The sequence below is a fragment of the Physeter macrocephalus genome, chromosome 17 (genome assembly GCF_002837175.3).
Source record: "Physeter macrocephalus isolate SW-GA chromosome 17, ASM283717v5, whole genome shotgun sequence".
In the NCBI taxonomy this organism is placed as follows: Eukaryota; Metazoa; Chordata; class Mammalia; order Artiodactyla; family Physeteridae; genus Physeter; species Physeter macrocephalus.
In genome coordinates, this window is record NC_041230.1 from 39,404,127 (window position 1) to 39,406,251 (window position 2,125).

Genomic DNA, 2,125 nt, shown 5'->3' on the forward strand with positions numbered 1-2,125 from the left:
GTTCTTATTAGTTATCCATTTTATACATATTAGTGTATACATGTCAATCCCAATCTCCCAATTCATACCACCACCACCACCACCCCCACCCCCACCCCGCCACTTTCCCCCCTTGGTATCCACACGTGTGTTCTCTCCATCTGTGTCTCTATTTCTGCCCGACCGTGCAGTTTCTAAATCAACTCTGATAAAGTATCCAGACTCCGACTAGAACCAGAGCAGGTTCAGTCAGCAACCCAGGAACCAGCTTCGCCATTAACACCGGGCAGAGACACTCACCCAGCCGCACGTATTCCGGTAAAGGCTCCCTGAAACGCAGCTCGTAGGGCAGGACTGCGAGCCGCCTGCGCGTGGCCTTATCCCGAATCTCGCTGACCACATCCCGAATGGTGTAGATGTTCTTCCCGATGTCCTGAGGGGAGACCGGCCCAACTCACACCCGCCCGCACCACGCAACGCGCTGCCCGATTTCCCAAGCTCCTTTAGGGGCCACCAGCCCAGACCCCGCTCCTCTCCGCCGGAGCACCCTGTACCTGCAGAGCCGCGTCCCGCAGGAAAGCCCCTGCATCGGCTACAACGTGCTCCACCGGCACCATTTTGGTCCATCGAGATCAGAGCGTGCGTGCGCATGCAGATTGCGCCCGCCCCTTTGTCCCAATCCGGGCCTCTGGGAGCCGGGAAGAGCAGCCGCGGCTAAGCGGCGTCTCCTGGCGGCCGCGCCAGCATCTTCCGGCTCAGGGCTCCCCGAGCGCATGCGCGGTGAGGCCAACAGCTCTCCCTGGGAGGTGTGGGCGGGGTCAAACCTTGGGAGGGGCCGGGGGGCCACCCGAGGAAGTTTGCTTTGGCGTCTGCTCCTTAGCGCCTTCTTTACGCTTAAATGCAAATAGTCTGTGTTAGTTTCATTGTTAAGAGTCAATCAATACAGATGCTCTAATTTAAAGATCACAACAACCCTATGAAATAGGTACTATTTTACAGGTAAGGGGTAGCTGCTCAAGAAAACTAGGCCCAACTAACATGGGTAGTTAGTGGGGTATCGAGATTAACACTGAAACAAACCGACTCAGAGCCGCTTTCTTACTACTGTGCCATACCGACCGCTGCTTGCTTACTTACCCCCGCTTCATTTTGAGCAACTTGGGTCCAGGATCTCTTAACGCCACGTACATAAGCAAGGCTCATAATTCCTTGCTGAGATTCCATAATTATGAGATCTGGTCTGGTAGAAATTCATGCTGGCCAATTTTGGCTGAATGATGACTTGAGTTTTCAGTCATCCATCTTCAGAGGTGTTGAGTTATTCTAAACTTTCTTTGTCAAGTCTTCACTCCAGTTTTTGCCCCTTGGTTATACTTGATCCATCGTACCTCCAAAAATTGTTCACTGCCCTGGGGGGGGGGGTGTCTTTTGACATTTAGGTTGTTTCCTTGTCTTGGCTATTGTGAATAGTGCTGCTATGAATATAGGAGTGCATGTATCTTTTTGAATTACTATAGTTTTGTCTGGATATATGCCCAGGAGTGGGAATGCTTCAGCCAAATCTTATGAAGTAAGTACTGTTAGTATTTCATCAAAAAGATTAAGTAACTTGTCAAAGATCACACAGCTAGGATGCTGGAGAAAGCTAAAGAAGTCACAAATAGTGTAGGTAACAACATCTCCATTATCAGCCTTTAAACCCTAAAACACTTCCAACCACCTAGGTCCTTTCCTGGGCAGGATCGTCGCCTTGATCCCTAACAAGAGAACAACGCTGACTCCTAAGCCAAGTGAGAGTTGTTTAGTTTTCTTTCAGGACTAATGTAAAGCCTAAAAGCTATCCCTTTTTCTGACTTGAGGCTGGCCTCCATATCCAAAACAGTCATCACTCTTATCTACTGAAATGAAATGGGCGAGAGTAAGAGATCTGGGTTCTTCTATTATTTTAAATCTTTTTAACATCTTTATTGGGGTATAATTGCTTTACAATGGTGTGTTAGTTTCTGCTGTATAACAAAGTGAATCAGCTATACATATACATATATCCCCATATCTCCTCCCTCTTGCAGCTCCCTCCCATCTTCTATTTTTAATCCAAACAAATTTACTGAATACTTACAAAGCGCTGGACACTGTGCTGAGTGAC

At 48.4% G+C, this 2,125-nt stretch overlaps 1 protein-coding gene across 1 annotated transcript in view; it reads right to left on the reverse strand.

The window, feature by feature from the left end:
• The window catches only part of NOB1 (NIN1 (RPN12) binding protein 1 homolog), a 12,363-nt gene extending 11,669 nt beyond the window's left edge, over window positions 1-694 (reverse strand). Inside the window, exons 1-2 of the mRNA XM_007129041.2 lie at window positions 534-694; window positions 280-412 (exon numbers count right to left, since the gene is read on the reverse strand). Of these exons, the coding sequence (XP_007129103.1) occupies window positions 280-412; window positions 534-596 (196 nt within the window). The 5' untranslated portion in view covers window positions 597-694. The remainder of the gene's footprint in view (window positions 1-279; window positions 413-533) is intronic.
• Window positions 695-2,125: the final 1,431 nt, after the last annotated feature.